The following is a 25,071-nucleotide window of genomic DNA, read 5'->3' as shown; positions in this document are numbered from 1 at the left end:
ACCCAGGTTGAAAGTTGTATCTGCAATTTCTAGTGCTCGATACTGGTGCACCTGGGATAGCAATCTGTTTCATAAGTTGGATCTTTATTTAATACCTTCAAAGTACCTGAGCAATGGAATTTTTTTTGCATGCATTCCCCTCCTCTAACTTCCTTTTAGCTGTAAAGGGAAACTCGGCATGGGAAGAAAAACAATGAACTATCTTGGCAGTGTAAGCTCTGCATCCCTCTTTCATGGTAACATGTGTCAATGGGGTTTAGTGAGAAATAACAATTTTAGTACAGCTCAAAAGCAGCAGCCTGCGATGTCAGTGACGGGGAAATTCCCTTTTGCTGCATGGAAGGATCATGGGATTAGAAGTTTTCTCCCGTGAGGGGAAACACACCCACCCCACCCTTTCAGCAAAGAATGAGCTCTGAAGGGATCCCTGTTTTTTTCTTCTCCTGTGGCACAGCCTTCTCCCTAACATACTCGCTTCTATGTGCAGAAAATTTTCTTTTGACTGCTGCATTTATGAAGAGAGCCACCTAGCTATAGGCTGTGCAAGCCAGATACACGTTTTACCATCTCAAGTCCTCTTTATCAATTCTGCCTTAGCAAATGGAAGCAGCCCTCTGTGATAATAGGTCAGCCCCCCTAATCACTGCTAGAAGCTTAATCAATTCCGAAGAGACCTCTACATTTTCCCAACTTACAGGAAATAGCAAGTTATGTAATTCAGAGGCAGTATTTAAAATGTGGACAAGTGATCTACATTTCACACCTTCCTCCAGCAGGATATCCCTCAGCAAATGGTTTCCCCCCAAAAAATAAATACTATATGCACATGAGGTTCAAAAGATGGTTCATTACTTCCTCTTTTAATTATTATTTTTTGCACATGAACAATTTTAGCGAATGTTACTTTGAAAAGCACATATAGAAAATTCTGCATCAGGAACTTGTAAATATATTCTTTACTTTGCTGCTTCTGTAGAATCACCTAAAGATGTCCAGAAGCTTAGCTTCATTTTAAGTGGTGCTTTTAAGTACAATACATGAACAGAAACATATAAAAATAAAAGTTTAAAAGACACAAAGTTATTTAAAAGTGGCTTGTAAAAGTATATAAAATATCATTTGTCTTAAACATCAAATATGATGTAAAATTAACTATTTATTTTTGGGTAAATGAAGCTATTTTCCCAATTTTGTCTTCTTTTTCTCCGGTTCATTCTTGCCGCTCAGTTGCTTGGCCTGGCTTGGAATACTAATGCCTTGTACCTGGCAGAAAAGGAAAAAGGTTAACAATGTTTACTTCTTGTGAAAAGGACAAGCCATTCTCCGCTAGCGTAGGACTTTTACCTGTGCAATGGAACGACTTTGTCCTGCACACTGGCAAAACGTGTTCTGGGGTTTCCCCAAGCCTCCGGAGCAGATTTAGGGGGCATCAAAGTGGAGAAGTTACATGGCACAGTGAAAAGTACTCATACTTGCAGAACTGTTTAGCTGAACGCCAGCCTAATGCTATCAGTTTTTACAATAAAATAGTCTTGTCACCCAGCTTCACAACATGTATATTCCAAAACCCTAAACAGAGATGTTCTTTGAGAAGCCAGAGTGGGGTGGGGGGAATTGATGTAGGATAATTCACAATTCAGTGAAGAAATACTAGACAACAGTTCCCCACTCCTCCCCAATAAAGTCACACTCGAGAGCAGTGGTCCAATATGTGGCCCTCAAGGGGTTTTTCCGGCCCTCACCTCACCTCCCCACCCCAGCCCTCCTGCTGTCTTCCCAAAGCTGGGGGAGACACTGGAAGGAGTCATGGGCGCTCCATCAGGGTTCTCCATCCTCCTTCCCAAAGCCTGCCTCCTCCCCAGCCCCCATACGACGAGGCAGTGTGCATCCCACAGGTTCAGTGTCAAAGTACTCTTGTGGCCCACTTGGTATGAAAAGTTCGACTGCCTTGTTCTAGTGACCAACAAACAGAACCCACGATACAGATAGGAACTGGCTTGACTCTTAATGGGAGTCACAAGAGACTGGCAGCAAGTTTTCACCCCCAGTACACCTTTTTTCCTATGGGAAAAAGTAATGAACAACATGTATCCACTTATACTAGAGAAAGGAAAGTGCTGTTGCACAGAGATAAAATTGTGTGGCCTCACCTGGCCCTTTTTATACAGGGCTTTTTATATAGGGGTGCAATGTGGTTTTTTTCTATGCAGACGCATCCTATACCTTCAAGCGGCCATTTGAATATACAAATCCATGCTACTTATGTCTGAGCCAGCAATTTGATGGGCACTTTGCTGGTGAGTGAAGCAGCAGCAGCTGGATTTAAATCACCTGGAACCACCACCCGTGTTTTTTTCCTAAGCCCCCTTTTAATTCCAGTGGGAACTTAAGTTCCTTCCCACCAGGTCAAAATAATAAAAGGCAGCTTGTGCCACACTTCCCCCATGCCAACCCATTTAAGAAAAGTAATAGATAGAAGGAACCTTCAAATCTGTCTCAAAGTTTGCTTTCAGATCTACAGGTGAAACTCGAAAAATTAGAGTATCGTGGGAAAGTCCATTTATGCAAGCAATTGTTTTCATTAGCTACTGGAGTTTAATACAGTGGTGCCCCGCTAGACGAAAATAATTCGTTCTGCGAATATTTCCGTCTAGCGGTTTTTTTGTCTAGCGAAGCGGCAATGCAAAAAAAACCCAAAAACATTTCGTCTTGTGAGGCAGCCCCGTAGACAAATTCGTCTTGCGGGGCAGCCTTCTGCTAGACGAATGCCTTCGTCTAGCGAGTTTTCCGTCTAGCGAGGCATTCGTCTAGCGGGGCACCACTGTATATGAGATAGACTCATGACATGCAAAGCGAGATATGTCAAGCCTTTGTTATAATTGTGATGGTTATGGCGTACAGCTGATGAAAACCCCAAAGTTGAAATTGTGAATTTGGGGTTCTCATCAGCTGTACGCCATAATCATCACAATTATAACAAATAAAGGCTTGACATATCTTGCTTTGCATGTCATGACCTTTTAAGTTGAATTACTGAAAGAAATTAGCCTTGCCACGATATTCCAATTTTTCGAGTTTCACCTGTACTTCAAACCAATACGCAATGCTTTGACTTCTCCTTGTCACCACACTGCTTTCAGCTACTACGCCAGTAACCTACCTTGGGCTCTACCAGGGCCATACGGATTTTCTGGTGCTGAATATTGGAAGCATCTAACATGATGTTCACTATAACTTTGTCAAACGTATAGAAAGACGTGCCTTCCACAGTGAGAGAGGGAATCTAAGAAGAAAACATATTTCCCCCCCCCTTGTTCAATACAGAATTGATACACTAAAGGAAAAAAATAGTAATAACATTTAAAGTATTTAAAGGTTTGGATTTCAGGAAATATGCAAACTATACCAAGCCCCTAAGGAAAGCACCATAAGTAATTTGGTTTATGTAAGGATCTGGACTGCTATCCAGAGACAGGCACCTCAACTGCACTTCTAACAGAGTAATCTATCTAGATTCCTTCAATCTGCTTAAGATAGCATGCATAAAATGAAGCACACACAAATAGCATGCACACAGCCCTGAAACCAATTTCCCTTGTAACGTATCTTAATGCTAAACTTACAAAAAAGCACATTAACCTTAGTAAGTTTGAAATACTTCTTAGTGGTGGAGAGTTGTTCCTACTGCGTTTCTGGATTTTGCTGTTTCACAAAATCAGCTTTAACTTTGATGCCACATTAGTTTTAGACATTCAGTCTAAAACTCTGAACATGCTTCACATAAGTGGCAGCTGGGCTTGGTGTGATTTCCCAACTAAAAAGATCCCATACAAAGACTAAGGCGCCTTACCTCCTCATTGTACAGAAGGGCTGGTTTCGGCTTGTCTTTCTCTTCAAAGAAGACTGTGCCTTCTAAGCCATATTTGGGGATCAGAACGACAATTGCGTTTTTCCGTACAAACAGGATATATGCCTCTTCATTCACCACGCCTTTGCTTTTGAAAAACAACTGTGGTAGGGAGAAATTGAAACCATTTTTGATGTTTAACTATAATAAATATAATAATGTATTTTAGGTGCCAAGCAAAATATTTTCATTTACTTATTTATTTAATTTGTATAAATACAATAAATAAATAAATAATAATAATAATAATGATAATAAATGATTATCTTCACCGAAACCCTAGAAGAAGCAGGTACATGTTTCCTCTACAGTGAAAGGCAGCACCCAGATGAATTAATTAATTCCACTCCCTTCCAAAGTGCTTAGACAAATACTTTGAATTGAACAGATGAACCAGTGGTGTTTTTCTTCCTAGCATTCATATGCTGAGATGGGCATGGGGAAGAGGGGGAGGCATATGGATGCACAGCTCTTCTTTCTCTAGCACAGGGGTCAGCAAACTTTTTCAGCAGGGGGCCGGTCCACTGTCCCTCAGAGCTTGTGAGGGGCCAGACTATATTTTGAAAAAAAAATATGAACGAATTCCTATGCCCCACAAATAACCCAGGGATGCATTTTTAATAAAAGGACACATTCTACTCATGTAAAAACGTGCTGATTCCCGGGCCGTACGCAGGCCGGATTTAGAAGGCGACTGGGCCACATCCGGCCTCCGGACCTTAGTGTGGGGACCCCTGCTCTAGCAAATGACTGACCAGACTGTCCTTCCATTCACTTCTGAAACAACCAACACGACTACAGAGTCCTACGCAGTTTTAGCAGCCATTTGAATATGTATACGAAATAGAAATGAACCGTCTTTTTACACAACACTCTTGAGTTTTCAGGGGGAACAAACAGATAGAATACTGGAGGCACTACGGAAAGTATAATCCATTCAAATTTAAGACCATTTCAGTTCCACAGATATCTATGGCGGAGTTAAATGCATGCTTAATTCTCCCCTCTGCCAAAATTAAGAGGGCAAGTGCTCTTGACCTGGGCTGGATCATTCTTTAAAAAGCATGCTTCTCCAAAGTTCTAAAGATTCACAATGTAAATATAGCCATCAGACCAACAGCAGCTTCAAATTCCCAAGTTCCCTGTTTGTTCACAACACAGTATTATTCATTATGATGCACTGCCTAAACTGTCGCAACAAGAGAGAGAGAGAGCTTCCAAGCAACCCATCCCCCAATTGCTGGCACTCTGCTGAAACTAAGCAGGTATGATCAACAGGAAGAAGAGAATATACTTCTTTGGGAGGGTGGAGTTCATTTTGCCTCATCTTTTGACTCAAGAATCCCCCCAAGACTGCAAACAACATAAAGCCCATTTAAAAACCACAACATGAAGGTGAAGCAGCCATCGCTCCAGAACTCCTTTTCCCCCAAATGCTTTGTGGAAGAAAAAGACAAACACTCACCTGAGTGTGGAAGGCAACCGAAGCTCTCTGGGCATACTGAGCCATTTTATGCCTGTAATTTAGATTCTTGCACAAATCTGCCAATTTATGTTTATCCGTGAGGTCAGGATAAGTGCTGTCTGCCCCTATGGCCACAGCCAGCAGCCGATGCACAATAATATCAGCATACCTGCAATGAAAGAAGAAAACATTCACCACTGACAACAAGCAAAAGCCAACCGCAGTTTGTTTCAGGTGCACAGAAACCCGTGTTAGACATTCAGGTTTTGCAGCTCACATCCTATAAAGTAGTTGACTTGTAAACTATAAGCAATGAAGGAAGAACAAAGGTGTGCAAATAAAAACCTTGCAGTGTCAGTTGCTCCTCACAGGAGTGTCTCTCTTCAGGGCTTCAGCTTGCCTGGAAAAGATACCCTGTAGTTCTATTCAGGGCTCAAGGTAGGGCTGTGGAGAGGACTTTTTCCTTTCTCGCTATCCTGAAATCTTCCTCTGTTGTGCAATATGCTCAGGTTTGGGGCCAGCTGCCAATCCCAAACCTGAGTACTATATTGCTTTATTTGAGGTGGGGGGGAGAGATACAGAAGTGTGAAAAGAGGAGGGAGTATTTTCCCTTTTCCTATTCATGATTTCCCCCTGGAAATAGCTCGTGAAACATGTCCACTCAACTCAAATCTTACTTCCACATTCGTTTCTCTCTCCTGAAAAACTGTCCATTTAGTGTGAGGAGCATTTTCTTCACCTCATGGCAAAAATCTGACGGTGCTCGTTTAAAGTACTTGGCACATTTGATTTCTGTATTTCGTGAAAGGTTAAAATCCAAAGGTAAAAATACCAAAGCAGTTTCAAGATTCGAAGAACTTGCTTACATCTATTTTACCAATAAAACAGGCCATGTCATTTCAGTATATGAAGCAGGACTTCAAAGGTTTCGGAGCTGCTCAGCTAAAAGACTGTTGAGGAAAGCCTTTTTATAAACTACATTCTGTGGTTGTCCTTTGTTCACGCAGGTCCCCCTTAAAAGCAGTTACAGCTATGGGGTGGGGCTGTTTCTGCATGATCTAGTCCTTCATGAATTAGACAGTCACATGCATCTTTTCCTGAAGTCTGATGGGGTAGGCGTTTGTGTGCGTGTATAAATGACACAGGCAGTATGCAACCAATGAAGCTCTTTTCATCCTAATACATCTTGTGATATTTCTGCTTGTATTGCAGCTGCTTCATGTAACAGTCGTCCAGAAATTTGGACGGCGTTTCCCTATGCTTTCATCCTACCGCTATCAGTATTGTAGAAATGCGTACTCAATACAGTGGTACCTCTGGTTACATACTTAATTCGTTCCGGAGGTCCATTCTTAACCTGAAACTGTTCTTAACCTGAAGCACCACTTTAGCCAATGGGACCTCCCACTGCCGCTTTGCCGCCAGAGCACGATGTCTGTTCTTACCCTAAAGCAAAGTTCTTAACCTGAAGCGTTATTTCTGGGTTGGCAGAGTATGTAACCTGAAGCGTATGTAACCTGAAGCGTATGTAACCCGAGGTACCACTGTATAAATTTAAAGGGTATGGGAATTGAGTAGGGCTACCCCCTCTCTTTCCTCTCCATTCTTCCTTCCTTCTGCTCCCCCTCAGCTGATATACTCAGCATTCAATAAGCCCTGGAGGCTCAAAGGCTCTTAAGGACTTTGCATCAATCAAGATTCCCTCGCCAAGATTTATTCTATGCTTTATCAACTAGTTCCTGTACAAAAATCAAAAGGCGTAAACGGTTCAAAATTCTGCAAGACAGTCCCAACGTATGAATAGAAAGCAAGAAGACAGTAGGCAAGTTTGGCATATTTACAGAAGTTGTAATAAAACTTTAGTATTTGAACTAACGAAAGCAACATTGAAAGTAATATATCCTAGGGTGATCTGGTAGAATGTGGCAATAATAATAATAATAATAATAATAATTTATTATTTGTACCCCGCACATCTGGCCAGGTCCCCCAGCCACTCTGGGTGGCCCCCAACAGATATTAAAATACATTTAACTGTCAAACTATATTTTTAACAGGCTGCAACACACATTTCTTTCCCTTTCAAAATTTCATGAAGAGTACCTTCTGATAGGCGAAGTAAAATGTGTATAAATAGGAGATGCTAAGCCATAGTGACGAAAATCGGTGTCCATTCCAGAGCAAAAGTAAACTGCTTGCATCATGCAGCGAGTAGCCAAGATACGTAACAAAGTGTTCAGGTAAGGAAAAGAAGGTGATTCCGCACTGTCAAGAGAATCAGCCAGGGCTTTTGCTGAGTCAGTTTTGATGTCCAAACCCTATAGAAAAAAGAAGTAGGGGGAGTTGCTTTAATAATAATAATAATAATAATAATAATAATAATAATAATAATAATAATAATAATAATAATATTTTATTTGTATCCCGCCATCCCCAGCCAATGCCAGGCTCAGAGCGGCTAACATAAAAAAAACAGACATTAATATTTCACAACACTTTGCCATGGTTTAAATATGCATTATTGGACACATTTGCTGATGCAGGCCAAGGGACTGACATATGACACCTTGAGCTCCTCAGGGAAAGGACTACATGCAAGATGACAAATAAACCACAACTAATAGCATCTGTTCAACTCACAAACTTAAGAATCAATATGGCTGCCCTCAACAGGGGTTCAAAGCCAAGGTAAAGGAAACAAGAGCGACAGGCAGGAATGCAGCCCAGCGGAGAGGGGGCTGGGGGATGCTCCAGAGACCCAACACCCACTCAGAGGGCACAGACAAGAGGGAGCAACGACAGTTCCATTGCTCCAATTATGTAGGGGCGTCAAACGTAAGTGAGGCATTCTGATCCCAGCTAAAATTTGAAAGAAAAATACAGCATACTTATCGGTTAAGGACTTGATCCTTTATCCATTTCAATTCCAAGCATTGATAACTTGCCTTAGACTTTGCAGCCTTCACAAGGATGTCATAATTTGATGGAGGTGGAGCAGGATGCTTCCTTAGCAAGGCATGCTCTGAGAATTCATCATAGATCTTTTGCGCCACAGAGATGTTAGCAAGCAACATGAACTCTTCAACCATGGAGTTGGTTTCTCTGCCAACAGGAAATATTACACTTATAAGAAGAGAGGCCGTCATGGAAAGCGATAGTTAAAATTTGATATGTTTGTTCTGGGGAAGCACAAAGAATTCATAGGTGAACTTCAACACTCTTGCATATTTTATACACGATACACAAATGCCTTTTAGACACTGTTCCCTGTCCCTGTGACCTAATGTCAGTTTTGATGCACTCTGGAGTGTGTTTGTTTTAGTGGACAGGCTCAGCTACCAGCTCTCTGTTCAGCATGTTGCTTGTGTACCCAAAATTAGATGTACACATTTCAAAGTTGTAGACTACAGCTTATAAAATTGAGGTGTGTTGCTTGGTTATATTGTAAAGTGCCACACACACTAATGGTTCTCTTTAAGTTAACCGAAATTATTAAGTCCATGTTTACAATTTTCCAACCATCCCGACTTTTCCACCGAACCATTTTTCTAAACGCTCTAAACAGAAGTGTACCATAATTTATTCATAAACAGTCCACGTTCTGTTATTTATGTTGACGGTATGCAACATATACTGTCAACTGCTTTGATATTTTGAAGTGGCCTCTGGTGTGGACAGCTGCATTGTGCACATCTTACTTCCATTACGATGCACATGCGAACAAATAATTGGACTGCAGCGACAACAGCGGATAAAACATACTTGAGCTCCTTTGTCTGTAAATCAATAGGATCGTGGGTTTCACTATCCATGTGGAAACGAACTTCAGGTGAAGAGAGAGTTAAAGCCCTAGAAAGTAATAGATATGAGAATAGTAAAATATTTTACAGAGCCTATACATCATACAAACAAGGTACAGGTAGAAAATTATGGCAATAATTACAATTTTCTACTGATATTTAATCTGCCTTTGGAAATTGCTATATTCATTGCAACATTCTCCTTGTGGCAAGGAGTCCCAGAGCTCACTTTTCTTCACACCAAATTCGGCCATTTGTTCTGGATGTTTCGTGTCTCAGCATCTCCGTATTAGTCAGTGGGATGCCCCCTTCCTCTCATCTCCTTGCACTCCTCAAATATCTTATCCAGAGGGTCCCCCAAGCCTCTGCAGATTTTGAAGGTGTGCAGGGGCCAGCTGGCAAGTGGAATGACAGCAATGGATACCACACATAGAGTTGTTGTTGTTATCATTAATCTTTCACTTCACTTTCCTTCAACACCTTCTCTGTCCCTTTCCCTTCAGAGAAGGGAGACATTCTTTCCCACCTCCGGTCACACTAAACTTCCTTTTGTTTCTTGGTCATCTTTATTCAGCATGCAAGGAGTTCCCGGCGCTGGCATGGGTCCAACGAACAGGCTATGACACAGCTCGGGGGTGCAGGAGATAGGAACCCTGAGGCCCATCTGAAATTGGCTTTATAAATGCACCAAGCACTCACATTTGGGACTGCTGCAAGCTGCAGGGTGTAATGGTGGTCATGGCTAACCAATCTTTCAAATTGATCTTGTTATTGAGAAACATATGTTTCTGTGGAATTTCAGAGCAGTATGAAAACTACTGTGCTATCTTATCTGCTGTTGTTTTCTTCAGGGCAGACAACAGGAAGATCCACTCTAGCAAATGCTAAGTGGATGTATTGGGTCATAGTGACTTCACATGAATGAAAAGCTGTGCAGAAGAAGACTACTCACCCGTTATCTATCCGACGCTTCTTAAGAATTTTGGCTAGTTTATTTAGTCCACGCAGACTAGAAGTAATGTCATCGTTCATGCTGGAAGAATCTATTTTCATTTGTGCCTCAGCATATGTAAGGGAAGCCTTTGGACAGAAATGTATAATAAAAGAGGAGCAATCAACATTTAAGGGCAGCAGTGATGATTCCTAAGAGAACCCCATCTCAATGTGACATTATTCAAAAATCAATTCCTGATGAAAGTTTGAACTGGGCAACCTTCACTGCTTTTACAGCACTAACTCTGAATGCATAGACAACAGGATTTGCTGTTGATTTTGATCCATCTTGTCTGCTACTCTTGTCTTTTTGTGGCATGTATCAAGCTCATTTATATTTCCTTTATTGAACTGTAATTGTATTTTCATTGCTTTTTTGTCCACCACCTCTGGATGTAAAAGTAACATATACATTTCAATATGCAATTAAGTAAATAAAGAATTTTTTTTTCAGGGCGCCAAACATAGCAAAACGTAGTTTAGATTGCAAGTAACATCCAATGTTAAGTCACACTCAAGTAGACCCACTGAAAGCAGTCAACTTAAATCCATTTAAGTCTACTCTAAGTATGATTTAGCTTTGTCCAGATCTATCGCTGAAGAAACCACCAACGTGATTTCAGCCACTCACATTATCTGGACCGGACAGTATATATATCAGGTAAATAAACTTGGAACTCTCCCATTTTCAGTGTCTTATGTGTAAACATATTCAATGCCCCAATATTAAGCAGGAGTTCAAATTAGCACAATTCAGCATTAGTTTCTAAATATTCCAAATAAATGCGAACCTTACCTTGGAATTAATTACACTTTTTGTAAATCTAGTTTTCAAGATTTCAGCATCGTGATTCATTTCCCATATACAGGAAAATGCAAGCCTAGGAAAGGAGTAGAAAGTTGCTGATGAAACAGGAAAACTTACTTGCAGCTGTATTTGATCCTAGGGTGCTCTTGCCTGAGAAGATGACACTTCTGCAAAGGGAAGCCTGCTCCTTCCTCTGCAGTTTCCATGGAACATCCCCCCCCCCGCACGCTTCTTGCTGCAGCCCCCCAACCCTGGCACTCCATGCCGTCCAGTTTTGGAGGATCCCAAAACCCTCGTGAAATGGATCCTTGGAGACTGCAGGACATCATAGTGGAAAGACCTGTTCTGTAAACAGAACTGTTTTCTGTTTACAGAAGAGAAGTTATTCTTAAATATCTAAAAACTGTATCTACACAATTACCTGTCAACATTGGATCTCAACGAACACAAGTTTGAACTGAGCAGCTCTGGAACCATATCAATCCTCTGCAAAAACACACAAAAAGTTGTCTATGGTTATTTATGACCAAAAAATTAATAAATCATATATATTGACACAGTGTACATGTATAGAACCGTACTCATGTTGTTAATTTGATCAAGGATATGTTGTTAATCAAATGCTACCTTTCCCACATTACATTTCCTATTTTTCAACCAAGCCCTGGGTATGGGGCCTTCAAAGCCCCTTTCAAAGTGCAGGGCAAGAGAGAACGAGAGGAGTTTATGAAGAAGCCATTGGAAGCTCCTCTCAAAAAAGCCCTCTCTTGCCCTGTGCTCTGAATGGCGCTTCTGAATGACGTTGAAGACTGAAAAAAAATAGCCCTTTGAATTGAGCTTCTGTAGGCAAAAAGGGTCACCCAACGTCAGGTTAAAATCCAGTGAAAAGGAAAGTCTTATCATTGTGAAAGTACAATAGGCAATGCTTTTCACACAATTTTGACTCAACCAAGGTTGCGTTTTGGTCAGTTCTCTACCCTTGGGATCCCAGCAACTGTTAATTTTTTGGTTAATTCTTTTACTGGGAAACTGTTATTCAATAGTATGATTGGTTACCTTCAGAAATACAATGCATTTCATGTCTGAAAGAAACCAATACAGGGAATTAAAACACCACCCGAAGGTTAATAAATGCTAACAGGAAAGCATACCTTTTCACACAGATACACAGTTGTGCCCCTTTTTGCAGATTCCTGGTCCAGGGCGTTTCCTGGACGAATAAAATGACTGACATCTGCTATGTGTACACCAACCTAGTAAATAAACAGGTTGTTCAGAATTTCCAAAGGTAGGCATTTTATGAAATTTCTCGCTACCTCAAGCCATCAATCAAAAACATAAATAGCTCTGCTACATATAACCCTTTACTTCTAACTTTCCATGTTTCTTGAAGTCATTAGAGAGATGTTTCGTTGCTTAACTTGTCAGTAACAGTGCAGTAGCACACACTTCAGATGAAATCAAACAGTAAAAATGGTAGAAAGGTAAAGGACCCCTGGATGGTTAAGTCCAGTCAAAGGCGACTATGGGGTGTGGTGCTCATCTCGCTTCAGGCCGACGGAGCTGGCGTTTGTCCACAGACAGCTTTCCGGGTCATGTGGCAAGCATGACTAAACCACTTCGGCACAATGGAACACCATGATGGAAGCCAGAGTGCATGGAAACACCGTTTACCTTCCTGCCATGACGGTACCTATTTATCTACTTGCACTGGTGTGCTTTTGAACTGCTAGGTTGGCAGAAGCTGGGACCAGGCAACGGGAGCTCACCCTATCGCGGGGATTCGAACCGCCGACCTTCCGATCGGCAAGCCCAGGAGGCTCAGTGGTTTAGACCACAGCGCCACCCGTGCCCCTATAAATGAAACAGTATAAGCCTATGCATTATCTACTCAGAAGTAAATAGACTTCAATTGTGCAGAGTTTAAGTGTGGAACTAGAAAACCAGGAACTGAAACACACTGGGCACAAGTACAGTGAATATATATTAAGCCACAGCAGCATCCCTACATTTATTCACACAAGCCTGCCTTCAAGTACACTATGTGTGTAACTGGCTGTAGTACTGCAGCTGAAGAGTGCTCATAGTTCATAGAACAGAATGAAAGCATACCTGAATGCAATAATAATAATAATAATAATAATAATTTATTTATACCCCGCTCATCTGGCTGGGTTTCCCCGGCCACTCTGGGCAGCTTCCAACAAATATCAAAATACAATACAAAGTCACAGATTAAAAACTTCCCTGAACAGGGCTGCCTTCAGGTATTTTCTAAATGACAGGTAGTTGTTTATCTCTCTGACCCCTGATGGGAGGGCGTTCCACAGGGGGGGGGGCACTACCAAGAAGGCCCTCTGCCTGGTTCCCTGTAGCTTTGCTTCTCGCAGTGAGAGAACCGCCAGGAGGCCCTCGGTGCTGGATCTCAGTGTCCGGACTGAACGGTGGGGGTGGAGACGCTCCTTCAGGTATACAGGACCGAGGCCGTTTAGGGCTTTAAAGCTGAGCATAATAAATATATTTATAACTGAATAAGCTGTTTGTGTAACTGCTTCTTACAGAGCAATAAGCCTTTTCCTCTTGCTTTGGGTTCTTTTATTCTCCTACCCTCACATGCAGAAAGCAAAATGTTCAAGACCGAAAGGATGACATAGATCTACAGACAAAAATGCGTGCCAGCCTTCACCTGTCTTACCTCTAGATTTCCATTTTCCAGCTCTCTACAGTGCAATGCATCGTCAATATCAGTACAGCCAGGGGGATCCACGCTGCATACACACAAATGCCTCAAGTCCTCTCTCAACTTCATATCCTGAAATTTTGGTTTCCAGCAAACATTTTATAAACTACTACAGACTGTTATAATAATTATTGGGGGGGGGGGGGGAAGAGTTCACCATACTGAAGAAACTGCTTAATTATAAAACTTGGAAATTAAGACAAGTAACCTTGGAATGAGCCCTTTTGTGTTGCAGCAAAAACAGCATGGAAGCTTGCAGCACAAAAGACTATGAACTTGTTTTGGCATACATAAGCTACAAGCCAGTTTTTCAGGAGCATAAACTGGTCACTTAAGCAAGTAGGTATACAGGATATGATTAGAAAGAGAAAAGTACACTTAAAAAAACAACAACACCTGAAGATGAAAGGCCAATCAATGCAAGAGAGAGAAGGAAATATGCCATCTTACTATGCAGAGAACAAATAAATACAATTTCTAATAAAACTGATGCAATATTGAATCAGAAAGGTGCAATGCAATCCAATGCTACTTGGAAGATTCACGGTTTAAAGAAACTGTTTTAAAAGGGAATATTACCTCCTGAAATGACAACTGTTATGCAATAAATTTGTGGGAAAGCTGTGGACAGTTGATATCCATAGTTATGGATACTCTGCAGACATACAGCTCATGCTAATTTCATAAAAGAAACAGTCTGAAACTGACTTTGAGGAGGTTTCATTCACCTTGGAGAAACTTAGCGGCTAATTTCTGTCAGCTTGAGACAATTAAAGTGCAATGAGTATAATCAATGTTTGCAGGGAGGCAGAGGTGTTTTTTTTTAAAAAAAAAAAAAACAAACCCAAGAGTTTTAAATCCCTCACTATTATGGAAGTGAATCTGAATAATCACTTTTCTATTTCTATTACTAATCATTGTTCCCGCTGCAGCACAAATTGCATTGCAAACCTATGGTGATGTTAACCAATTAGTACTTCTGAACATTATCAGTGCTTACTGTACCTGGTCAGTAATGCTCCAGGGCATCTTGGGCAGAAAGCTAAGAACCGCTTGGGAGAAAGCTTGGTGAGGAACATCATGTTCAAGCAACAGGACTTCCGTCTCAGTCTCCTTGTCTCCAGCTGTTCCTAAATTCTTTACAAAATGACCCTAAACCAATACACGACTTCATTAATATTATGAAACAATGCCATTTTGAAGAAAAAACATTAATATTAAAACTATTAAAAATAAATATTATTATAAGTAGCAATCCTATGTGCAACTTACTTGGGGTGCGAAATTCTCACTACATTCAGTAAGAATTATTCCCAAGTAGGCATACATCGGATTGAGCACTTATTTAAGTATAACAGCTTCTGTGTTTCTGAATCAGGATATGGGTAAAAACAGGTTCCATCACAGACTAGGTGACCACAGTCACAAGGCTTAAATAATTTTGTAAACAGGATGATAAGTAATGGCAAATGGCTTTCAGGCCACACATTGCCCACTGGAGGAGACTCTTGAGAGTCCCATGGACTGCAAGAAGATCAAACCTATCCATTCTCAAAGAAATCAGCCCTGAATGCTCACTAGAAGGACAGATCCTGAAGTTGAGGCTCCAGTACTTTGGCCACCTCGTGAGAAGAGAAGACTCCCTAGAAAACACCCTGATGTTGGGAAAGATGGAGGGCACAAGGAGAAGGGGACGACAGAGGATGAGATGGTTGGACAGTGTTCTCGAAGCTACTAACATGAGTTTGGCCAAACTGCGAGAGGCAGTGAAGGATAGGCATGCCTGGCGTGCTCTGGTCCATGGGGTCACGAAGAGTCGGACACGACTGAACGACTGAACAACATATACAGCAAAAGTAGTTCAAGTTAACCTCTTGTGTCTTCCTTTTGTAACAGTTTGATCATCAGGGTGATTGGTTAAATCTTCAGAGGCAATTAGTTTCCTTTCAGACTTACATTGGGATATCTCGAAGTCCTAGGCCAGCCATCAATAGCAACGATAATTCTTTGCCCTTCAAGTGTTGAAGCCTGTCTTGTTTCTATTCGGATTCGAGGGATTCTGCGATCAGCTGGTGTAAATAAATGTCGTCTTGCCTGTTAGGAAGCAGGGGGAATGGCTTTTATTGAAATTAGGGAATTCAGGTAGTGAAGAAAGTATTCTCCAACCATTGCTCTTACCTCTTTTATTTGTGACTTAGAAAGCATGCCACAAAAAGGCCTCCAGTTTCTTTTTATGATGCCCACAACTCTGCCGGTCGGGCGCAGCATACTCTTGTTCCCAGAGGTCTTCAGCTAGGTTTAAAAACATATATAATAAATATAAACTGCAATTATATAAACAACCAGGTTCCTCAACCTGCCATGCTTTAGTGGTAAGAATGTTCCAGGTCACACCCCATATTATGACATCATTTGAACTACTCTTTGACATAAACTTCCCTTAAAGCATTCTGAATAGAATACTGTAACGATTCATTCATGAACCAGGCCAGCTTGTGTAATTCTACACGAGCACAGGATTTGGCTTTGTTCACTTATTAAGTATTCTGATAACTTGCGTTTCAATCAGGAAAACAAATTACAATAAAATAAAAGGCAAGTTTCTTGCATTTATAGCCATGGAGATCCCTTGAAAGTGTGTGGATGGAAATTTAAAACGTCAAAAGAATTTTAAGATTTCCCATGAGCTTTTGCAGCTCATGGAGCTCCTTCTGCCTTTCCAAGACTAGCAGCAGAAGAATAAAACAACATTCTGCACTAATCTAGACCAAATCTATACCATGAAAAACTGTATTTTGCAACTAAAAAAAACTATGGAAATAAATAAAATATCCAAAAGTACTCTCATTTTGTCTCATTAACTCAGCACCTGCCAGTCCTAGGGAGTTCTACGAATTATCTGCGGGGAAGGGAAGAGGAACTCTTAAGACTTTTTTCAGAGCAGGGGCATTCTCCCATTCAATCTGGATGCTCAGTTTCCAGACATGCTCTTGTATGGATCACTTTTATTTCTTGCTCTGAGTTTGAATCACGGAAGGAAATAGCTTCCGGTCGAGAAATAGAGGGTTGTATAGGTGTGTGCACGCACACACCTTATTTGGTTTTTGTATGTTGGCTTGTCATTTTTGGACACTCTGGGGAGATGTGGCTATAGGGGGGCACCATGAAGAGCTCTTGCACTTCAAAAGTTATCACTACCCCACTGTGTATGCAGAGGCCCCCACCCCTTGGCCTCTGAAACTCCAAAATTTGAAGATTTCATCAAGCACTGCCCACATTTTCAATACCATTCTTCTAGGGTTGCCATATTTCCCAAACTTTGGCTGATTTTTACTTTTGGGAATATTGCAACCCTACATTTGCCGATTCAGCAAAAATCCACCTGGATGACATTTTGACAGTTCGATTCCCGGACGTATGGCAGCCCTAATTTTTCTAGCTGGAATGCTGCTTCTGAAAATCTAAGATGGAATTCTGAGAATGCTAACTTTTGCACCTTTTTTTCCAATGCATGGAGTCACAGGACACATGCATCCAAATAACTGACTGCCAAATCAATTAAGATGTACACACTGATGAAAACAGTCAGACTTCATTGCAATAATAAGAGCCAAGTGCGGAAGAATAGAGAAACCTGGCATGTTCATGTCATACACTATTTTCCTTCTGTTCTTCTTTTTCCACATCATCCTCTTCATCCTGAACCGCCTCATCAAGCAAGACCACAGAGGATGGTGCAACCCAGGCATCTTTTGATAACAGCTCCACAGCTACGATGTCTTCATGCACTGCACGATTTAAATTTCTAAGCCCTTGTATTATTACCTGTAAGCATCAAGCAAACAATCAGTTTTAAGGATAATAGTTGCCTTATGAAATCACATATTATCCCATAAAAATAATAGAGGGATTCCCAGCTGTAAACTTGGTTATCCATGTGCCTTGGGAGTATTGTCTCCCAAGAGAGGGGCTGGATGAGTTCCAGAAAAGGCCTGAAGTGAGAGGGAAATGTGCATTGACCCATTGCTAATTGCAGACTGGCCGCTACAGTCAGAGTTACATCTCCTAGCTTTCTTCAGTGCAAATGTAACAATTAACCAGAATTAAGTGAACAAAGCTCATTTAGGATTAAGATCCCAAATGTACAGTGAAGCCATGGTTGAGCTTCAACCATGGTTAAGCTTCAGTAAAAAAATGTTGGTACGATCCGCTGATTGCCTTGCAAGCCAGAAGTGGGAAATCTGCTTTTACAACAGACTTCTCTATGCAGATGCTGTTAAGGTCTGCGAGAAACTGCAGCTTTGAAGTTAGTGGGTTGGCAAGAAGCCAAGTTAAAAAATCTGCCTGGAGACAGGGAAGCCTAGTAACAGGCTACTGATTGGCTGAAAGTTCCCTTATAAGCAGCATGACACAGCAGTTTAAATTATGCAAAACATCAAAAGAGTATTCATATATAAAACAATTGCACCTTTTCCCAATGAAGGATTTCACAGGCAATCGTGCATCAAACAAACCTCTCTCTCATCCCCATCACCGTGAACCCAAACTGTAGCTTCAAGGTAATTATCTCTGTTAGCTCTGAAGGTTCCTTGAAGGTAAAGGCCAGACTTGATACCCTGCTGCAGTTTGCTGAGTGGAAGATGCTCAGAGAAAATGATCCTTCCATTTTCTATTTCATTCTGTAAGAGCCAGATGCAGATACAAGAAACAGTTAGGCTGGTTTGGACATAATCTAAACCATGGTTTAGTGTTACTCCATGCACCAAGAGTAGGTTACCAGAAGCATTTTCTTCAGGTTTTTAAACCATTTAACTTATCCATAAAATAATAAAAAAAATGGTTTGATTTTACAGAGCTAAACATACAGAGTTCCCTGATGTCAGGCATAAAGGAGAATTCTGGCTATTTTAAAACTGAAAGTGGAAGTTTTCAATCTCTTCCTCTTACATGTGAAAGGACAGGAGAGTACTTGAGCCAAAGGCTTGTCACAATTCGTGCACCTAACGCTACATCTGAACCAGCTGGATGTTTCACCAGGTCCCTGACCCTCAACTTGTTTCCATAGAACAGGGGTCAGCAAACCTTTTTCAGCCGTGGGCTAGTCCACCGCCCCTCAGACCATGTGGTGGGCCAGACTATATTTCTTTTTTGGGGGGTGAACAAATTCCTATGCCCCACAAATAACCCAGAGATGTATTTTAAATAAAAGCACACATTCTACTCATGTAAATTACATAACACCAGGCAGGCCCCACAAATAACCCAGAGATGCATTTTAAATAAAAGGACACACTCTACTCATGTAAAAACACCAGGCAGACCCCACAAATAACCCAGAGATGCATTTTAAATAAAAGGACACACTCTACTCATGTAAAAACACCAGGCAGGCCCCACAAATAACCCAGAGATGCATTTTAAATAAAAGGACACATTCTACTCATGTAAAAACATGCTGATTCCCGGACTGTCCACAGGCCAGATTTAGAAGGCAACTGGGCCGCATCCGGACCACGGGCCTTAGGTTGCCTACCCCTGCCATAGAATGAAGCTGCCCTTCCCAGCCCCCTCAAATACCAAGTATGAGTGATTCGCCTAAGCTGATGATTTTAGGGCTAGATCTTCATGGGCAAGACTGGTGGTGATATTTATGGTGCAAGTATAGTTTTGCTATTGCCATGAGTTTGGAAGTGGTTCTTTGCCAATCTATCCTTAGTTTGCAATCTTTCCAACCCTCTCTTCTGCTTCTTGCCACATCACAGGAACACCAAAGAAAAATGGAGACCACTGCTGAACAGCACAAAGAATGATGGAATCCCACATTCTATTCAGCATTTCTCCAATAAACTTGAGAAGAAAACATTTCTACAAGACTCAATGATATATTTTCTACAATACTAAAGTTATACTAGAAATCTTTCTTGTTCCAGAGACATCTTACTCAGAAGAGTGAAACATACCGCTTCATCATTTATGCAAGCAAGTCGATCCACAAGTTCAGGATTGGCTATCAAGCTCTTTATGTACTCTTCACCTACCAATAAAATAAAAATACATTTATGCAACAATAATCAAAGGACAAGCAATACTAATTTACAAAACTATTAAATATTAAACTGATGCATAATATTGTTTTCTACAGTAGCAAATAATCAGTTTGGATGGCGAGACTGACATGTGGGCTCCACAAATTATTTCTGGGCTTGATAGCAAGAATTATTTCTACTAACTGAGTGGAATATAGAAATGCTCTTAAGCATGCAAATAATCTTTCCACTAAGTACAATCTGTTCTGCCCCATCCACAACTGTTTTACCAAAAATCTGAGTTCCTGCACATTCCTTCATTTTGAAAATTAAATACTGTCCCACTATTGTATCAAACATTCCATTAATAACAAGGAACACTATTCCCCATAACTTTTATGCAGCAACAACTCCATTGGGTCTTCCCAGCTCCCTTCAACCAGTGTTGAGAGGACACACTGAGCAAGATTGTTGCAGAAGTCTCATTCTGCCTTTCTGAGATGAGAAGTGCAGATGACAGGGCTAGCAAAGAGTGTATTTTGCAGAGGAAATCACTTGCTGAGAAACTCACAGAAGCAGAACTATCAGTGGGCAGGCTGAAAAAATCTGCCAGGCTATGAATAATGGAAGTACTCCCAAGCCCACTGATCTCGTGTGCTGGAGCACAGTCCAGGAGAAATCTGTTTTCTGACATCTTTCCCTAGAGAATAAGTCCATTCTAGGTTTTCAACTAGCACATTTTACCACAAGGCTCCTTTTGTTACAGCAGAACTGCATGGCTTTTCATCAGTGCCTGGACTTACATGTATAAGCAGTAATTCCCTCTTCCACAGCTTTCTCTTTATTTTTTCTGTCATTGGTGAGCAAGATAACTCTTATCCTATCTTCGTTCTGCAATCCCTTCAGATGTTCATTATACCATTTCACAGCTATTCTGATGGCTCTGTCATTACGGTCATTAGCATTTTCTCCTTGTTCTTGTTCTATGTATGTTTCCCTGGAGACCAAAAAGCAAACCAACAATCCAGTTATTCATTTAAAAATTATCCATTTACAGTATAAACCACACAAAATCCTCTGGCGCACACAGGCCTTCGGTGCATTGTAGGGCTAACTATATATCTGAGCTTGCAATTATGTAGGAAGCCTTTGCACAAGAGGCATATATATATATATATATATATATATATATATATATATATATATATATCTCCAGCCAAAATTCCAGTTGAGGTGGAATCTGTAAAACAATCCTCCAAACAAGGTGGTATGCAGATATGCTAGTTATTATTAATTAAATTTATAGATACGGTTAGGGGTGAGGTGAGTTAATAATGCAAAGGCAGCGCGCACACACACACTCCCATCATGCACTGTGCTGTTTTCAGCAACTTCATCTAAATTTAGCTATTTATTTTAAAGCATTTCTATACTATTTAGGGAAGAATCATATACACATTAAGCTGGCATAAAGCAAGCAAGCTTCCAGTTACACCAGGTCCAAACTCTATTTAGGAGCAGGGCTACTGCTGGCTCAGCCAGCATAACACTGGCAGAAGGAAAACTAATCTTTAAAATAGGGTTTCAGTTACAGCACCCTTTTTGCCAGCTTAACTAACAACGGGTTGCCAGGTCACATGGCTGATCCCCACCTGCACTCTCTGGTCCCACTCCCATTGCATCCTCTTTCAGGACTTATGTCACTTTAACATCCACCAAGCTTGGCTCAACCAGGATGGGGGAAGACACTCCAGCATTTCTCCAGCTGAGCCAAGGATGAGAGAGTTAAGTCAGCATAGCCCAGCTGTGCCAGCTACCTCCCAGTTCTGCTGGAGATCTTCTGGATCCTAACAGTACTCATCTTGATAGAGCTTGCTATGAGAGTTATCCCTCAATATTTTTAAAATTGCCAAGTGCAAAAACAATCAATATCATAAAAAATACAACCTGAAACTAAACAGCACCTAACAGACTATTTGTATATACTGAATGTATCTGTTAGTAATGAATAAAACAGTAAAGAATGGCATAGCTTACTACTTCTCGTGCTTACTTATGATGCTCATTAGTGAAAGAATAAAAATGTTTTTCAGAATTTGCTAACACATCTCTTATTCGTTTGTATACTGGAGCGCTCCGCCTTCTTACTTCCTGCAAGACCGTCTGAGGAATGATCACATTTCTAATAACAGGATCTTCTAGTATATCAATCTGGGGGAAAAACATACCATGTGAGTAAATTCTCATAATATTTAGCAACCACCAACAGCTATTTCATGATTGCAGCCATTTGGAAGAAGAACTTCTTTAAAATACAAAGGACACAACTGTAAACTCAAGGCACACTAATGGGCCAACCAGCCCAGGTCTTGCCCTTGCCCTTTCGTATCAAGAGGCAAGAATGGGGTTGCATCCAAATAACTTCTGCTCAACAACAGACCTGAGAGGCAGTGTGGTGTAGTGGTTAAGAGCGGTAGACTCGTTATCTGGGGAACCGGGTTCACATCTCCACTCCTCCACATGCAGCTGCTGGGTGACCTTGGGTTAGTCGCACTTCTTTGAAGTCTCTCAGCCCCACTCACCTCACAGAGTGTTTGTTGTGGGGGAGGAAGGGAAAGGAGAATGTTAGCCGCTTTGAGACTCCTTCGGGTAGTGAAAAGCGGGATATCAAATCCAAACTCTTCTTCTTCTGCTGCTGCTGAAATCATCCAGGGCAGCAAGGGTAGCCTGTACTGTTTCACTGGCTGAAGTGAACTGGGAAGCTGCTGCCCACCCTCCTTTACCTTGGCTGTATGGCAGAACCCACGAAAGGATTGTGGGCCCGTCCAAGATCTTTCCAGAAGCAGTGTTAGAAACTCAGGTATTTAAGCTAGGAGCCAAATGGCTCCTTAAACCAAGATTATAAAACAAAATGCATAGTTGCCATTTTTTGGCTCGAAAGTCCTCTTTTTTCAATACGACTTTACGGTACCTGAAATTTGTTCCGATCACGCAGATAAAATATGACAGCTAGAATTCTCTGGAATGCGTCGCTAGTGTCGGAAACAGTCCAGATCCAAGGATCCCCAGGGAGGCATGCACCTCCACATGGTGGAGACGTCAAGCGCCATCCTGGCACATTCACTGGGTCGCAAGGGGGCCACGAGTCGGGATGCAGAATGCAGCTGGCGATTTTTGAACGCCTCCACCGCTTTCCCGTGGAGTGAGACTGAGCATGGTGCTCACGGTGTCCCCTTCCCTTAAGCTTCCACCACCCGAGGCAGCTGCCTCATCCTGCCTCACATGTTCGGCCGGCTCTGCCAGGGCAGCATATCCCACCCTTGATGAGATCCCCCCAGCTGTTGGTATACTACAACTCCCATTACCCCTGACCCCAGCCAGAAAGAGACGATGGTGTGGCAGTGGCCCAAAGGGCCACAATAAATGTGATAATGTGTTCCCCTGGAAATCCTTGAGTGTGCTTCTAATAGAGAAGTTATGGTAGCCTGTTACTTTATGAAACTGATCATTTTGAAAGTTGCCCCCCACAATTGGGGAAGAAATACAGCTAATATGTTAATCACAAAAGATACATCTCAAAGCTAGAACATAAGTTGCTACATGGTGCAGATGGCTACACGTAGCACAGGTTCCCAACATGCATACTAAAACAATGTAACAGAACACGGTGGGAATAAGAACTTATTCAGCAGAAATTGCAGGTGCTTATTGCTTATGTGTATTAAACATAAATACACCTTTTAAAGAACCTTTTAATGAGGGTGAAAGAAGAGAGTGCAAAATATGGTCTGAAGCTCAACATCAAAAAAACTAAGATCATGGCCACTGGTCCCATCACCTCCTGGCAAATAGAAGGGGAAGAAATGGAGGCAGTGAGAGATTTCACTTTCTTGGGTTCCATGATCACTGCAGATGGTGACAGCAGTCATGAAATTAGAAGACGCCTGCTTCTTGGGAGAAAAGCAATGACAAACCTAGACAGCATCTTAAAAAGCAAAGACATCACCTTGCCGACAAAGGTCCGTATAGTTAAAGCTATGGTTTTCCCAGTAGTAATGTACGGAAGTGAGAGCTGGACCATCAAGAAGGCTGATCGCCGTAGAATTGATGCTTTTGAATTATGGTGCTGGAGGAGACTCTTGAGAGTCCCATGGACTGCAAGAAGATCAAACCTATCCATTCTCAAAGAAATCAGCCCTGAGTGCTCACTAGAAGGACAGATCCTGAAGTTGAGGCTCCAGTACTTTGGCCACCTCATGAGAAGAGAAGACTCCCTAGAAAAGACCCTGGTGTTGGGAAAGATGGAGGGCACAAGGAGAAGGGGACGACAGAGGATGAGATGGTTGGACAGTGTTCTCGAAGCTACTAAGATGAGTTTGGCCAAACTGCGAGAGGCAGTGAAGGATAGGCGTGCCTGGCGTGCTCTGGTCCATGGGGTCACGACTGAACAAGAACAACAACAAATTAAACATAAAATGAGGGAATGATGTATATATGGTTGCTTGAAAATTGAAATGCTTTGTTTGAAATTTTATAAATACCACTGCCCGGACCACCGGACAGGAAGGATCCGACTGTAACCTACTGCTTTGCAATAAACAACGTTGGACTCCTAACTCCTCTCGTTTCTGAGTTTTATTGGCCTAAAGCCCTTAACTGAGGAGATAAGCTATTTTTTGGCTTACAACAGCTGGCGACCCGCGCCTGAGAAGCCCTGGCCGCTGCGGCCCATTACCTGGTGCAGCAGCACGTTGGTGTCCAGCAGCAGGTAGTGAGGCTCCGGGCAGAGGCTGCTGGCGGCCCCGCAGGGCTGAGCTTCCAGGGGCCGCTGGTCGCCGCAGCCGCCGCCGCCGGCCTCCTCCGCTCCTCCTCCTCCGTCGCAGAGCGCGCAGGCGGCCGCCCCGCACGAGATGTCGTCGCGCAGGTAGTGCTCGCGCACCACCTTCACGACGGCGCCGGCCCGCGTGCGCTTGAGGAACGTGCGCGACGTCAGCATCTCGTCCCGCCGATGGAAACGCGAAAGTTGTGGGGGGACGACCGCCGGCCTCGGCGCTGCTCCCACAATGCACCGCGCAGCCCTCTCATCCGGCGACGCGCGAGCACACTTCCGCCCAGCAGCGTCCGCCGTCGGCCACCGTAGCGAGCGAGGGAGCCGCTCTAGCCAAATCCTCTCTCTAGGTCGCCGCCACTAGGTGTTTTTCGGGGATGGGGTTAGAAGTGCTGCGCGTGTTCGCCATTCGCTTACCCCAATCTGAGGCAGTTCCGGTTTTAAAAAATAAAATAAAAATAAAATTTGAACTGGTTAGTTCTGTGATGTCAGCCGCATGGCCTG

At 42.1% G+C, this 25,071-nt stretch overlaps 1 protein-coding gene across 1 annotated transcript; it reads right to left on the bottom strand.

The window, feature by feature from the left end:
* Positions 1-1,138: 1,138 nt before the first annotated feature.
* On the bottom strand, positions 1,139-24,753 carry DIS3 (DIS3 homolog, exosome endoribonuclease and 3'-5' exoribonuclease). Its single transcript, XM_033147977.1, has 21 exons — positions 24,475-24,753; positions 21,793-21,950; positions 20,543-20,736; positions 19,674-19,747; positions 18,228-18,392; positions 17,368-17,538; positions 15,892-16,005; positions 15,670-15,807; positions 14,719-14,865; positions 13,669-13,785; positions 12,125-12,226; positions 11,395-11,459; positions 10,962-11,046; positions 10,125-10,252; positions 9,135-9,221; positions 8,318-8,474; positions 7,476-7,690; positions 5,373-5,541; positions 3,851-4,009; positions 3,161-3,283; positions 1,139-1,263 (listed from the first exon to the last, which is right to left on the bottom strand). The coding sequence occupies exons 1-21, from the start codon at positions 24,733-24,735 to the stop codon at positions 1,177-1,179; spliced, it is 2,916 nt and encodes a 971-aa protein (XP_033003868.1). The 5' UTR covers positions 24,736-24,753; the 3' UTR covers positions 1,139-1,176.
* Between the last annotated feature and the right edge of the window lie 318 nt (positions 24,754-25,071).

Source organism: Lacerta agilis, chromosome 4 (assembly GCF_009819535.1).
Source record: "Lacerta agilis isolate rLacAgi1 chromosome 4, rLacAgi1.pri, whole genome shotgun sequence".
NCBI classification, from domain to species: Eukaryota; Metazoa; Chordata; class Lepidosauria; order Squamata; family Lacertidae; genus Lacerta; species Lacerta agilis.
The sequence above is the reverse complement of the archived record's forward strand: the minus strand, read 5'-3'. Positions and strand labels throughout refer to the sequence as shown.